The sequence below is a fragment of the Pteropus vampyrus genome, unplaced genomic scaffold (genome assembly GCF_000151845.1).
Source record: "Pteropus vampyrus isolate Shadow unplaced genomic scaffold, Pvam_2.0 Scaffold49, whole genome shotgun sequence".
Classification (NCBI taxonomy): domain Eukaryota; kingdom Metazoa; phylum Chordata; class Mammalia; order Chiroptera; family Pteropodidae; genus Pteropus; species Pteropus vampyrus.
The window spans coordinates 2,300,501-2,302,029 of record NW_011888830.1 but is presented as its reverse complement, the minus strand read 5'-3'; the positions used below and the strand labels follow the sequence as shown (position 1 = coordinate 2,302,029).

At 35.1% G+C, this 1,529-nt stretch overlaps 1 protein-coding gene across 1 annotated transcript in view; it reads left to right on the top strand.

Annotated features, from left to right (window-relative positions):
• CDC123 (cell division cycle 123) overlaps positions 1 to 1,311 on the top strand; it is a 47,528-nt gene extending 46,217 nt beyond the window's left edge. Inside the window, exons 12-13 of the mRNA XM_011359616.2 lie at positions 292 to 429; positions 1,033 to 1,311. Of these exons, the coding sequence (XP_011357918.1) occupies positions 292 to 429; positions 1,033 to 1,059 (165 nt within the window). The 3' untranslated portion in view covers positions 1,060 to 1,311. The remainder of the gene's footprint in view (positions 1 to 291; positions 430 to 1,032) is intronic.
• Positions 1,312 to 1,529: the final 218 nt, after the last annotated feature.

Genomic DNA, 1,529 nt, shown 5'->3' with positions numbered 1-1,529 from the left:
ATTCCTGACTCGCTTGCAGCACGCGGGGGCTGCACACCAGTGGCATTTAGGGATTGATCCAGCTCTCCTTGAGGACACTGTTTTCAGATACTTATATTTATGTCCTAGTGAATATGTAGAAATATTTTTTAATTTTTTAAAATATTTTTTAAAATATTTTTTAAATGCCTTTTATTTAAGTCTTATTTTCTTCCTTACTTAGTACAGAAGGGAACATAGATCTTTTTCAGTTTAGAAAATGGACTTTAAAAAATATTTCTCAAAGAATATCCCTTTTGTTTCTTTGTAAAGGATTCTCCAGCTTTCCGTTGCACAAACAGCGAGGTCACAGTCCAGCCCAGTCCCTATCTGAGTTACCGACTGCCCAAGGACTTCGTGGACCTCTCTACTGGGGAAGATGCTCACAAACTCATTGATTTTCTTAAACTGGTAAAGTCTGTGTGTGCTTAGTATGCTAGTCATCTTTGTTTTTAAATTAACTCTTTAATATTTCCTTTTAGTCTTATACTACCTGTGCTTTTATTTGATTATTGTGAACTAAGGGAGCAGGATTACTGAGTTAATTAGATCATTTTGTAATGAAGTATGTAATGTGAGCTGAAGGAATAATTTACTTATTACAGTGTCAGGAAAATGCTTTTATGATGTGCACGCTTTTTGACTAATTTTCATAGTTCTAATTTTGAAGAATGAATGTGTGCTATTATAAGACTAAGAAGAGATCAGATCTCTGCTGTGGTTACTCAAGGGAGAAAGTGAATTTTTGTATTTGTGTGTGTTTCTGGGTAGGAATGTTTGTACTTGTGGCACAGAGTAGAAAATATTCAAATACCTGAGGATAATGTGCCGTGGAGCCAAAGTGATAAACTGGTTCAGTGAATGAGTTCAGGCATGTTTTTCCATGATAATTTTCACCCACGTCTTTTGCCAAGACCTCTAGAAAATATTTGTTGACTGAAAAAGTAGTGTTGGCTGAACAGATATTCCAATTAGAATGAGCTATTTTAATGTAGTTTTGGTTTCCTTTGACAGAAGAGAAATCAACAAGAGGATGACTGACTGGCATGCCAGAGCTCAAGACTGGGTTGAGGAGTAGACCGCGTCCTTCAGGAGGTGTCCATGGTCTGCAACTCTGTTGACCCAGTCGGGTGGAGGTGGGGCGGGCAGTGTGGAAACCAATAGCTTTCTATATTCGTGTATATTAAGCTGGGAAAAAACGGAGGGACTTTGCTATTTGTAAAAATAACATAATAAATAGATCTTAAACATAGGAAACCGTACTGTTCTGATGATAAAATACTTTCTATGAAATATCTTTCTTTTGACTCTCTATTTAGATTTATCTGTATTTCTTGTGCTATTTTTATACTTACAAGGTAGATGGGCAAAATTATATTTGTTATACAGAAATAGATTTTTTTCCCTAATCCTTTTCCATTAAAAAAATAGAACCTTATATTACTATAAAAAATATTCTTCCTACTTGGAGGATTTTCATATAATCTATCAGTTGTTTCAGTTTGGGTATA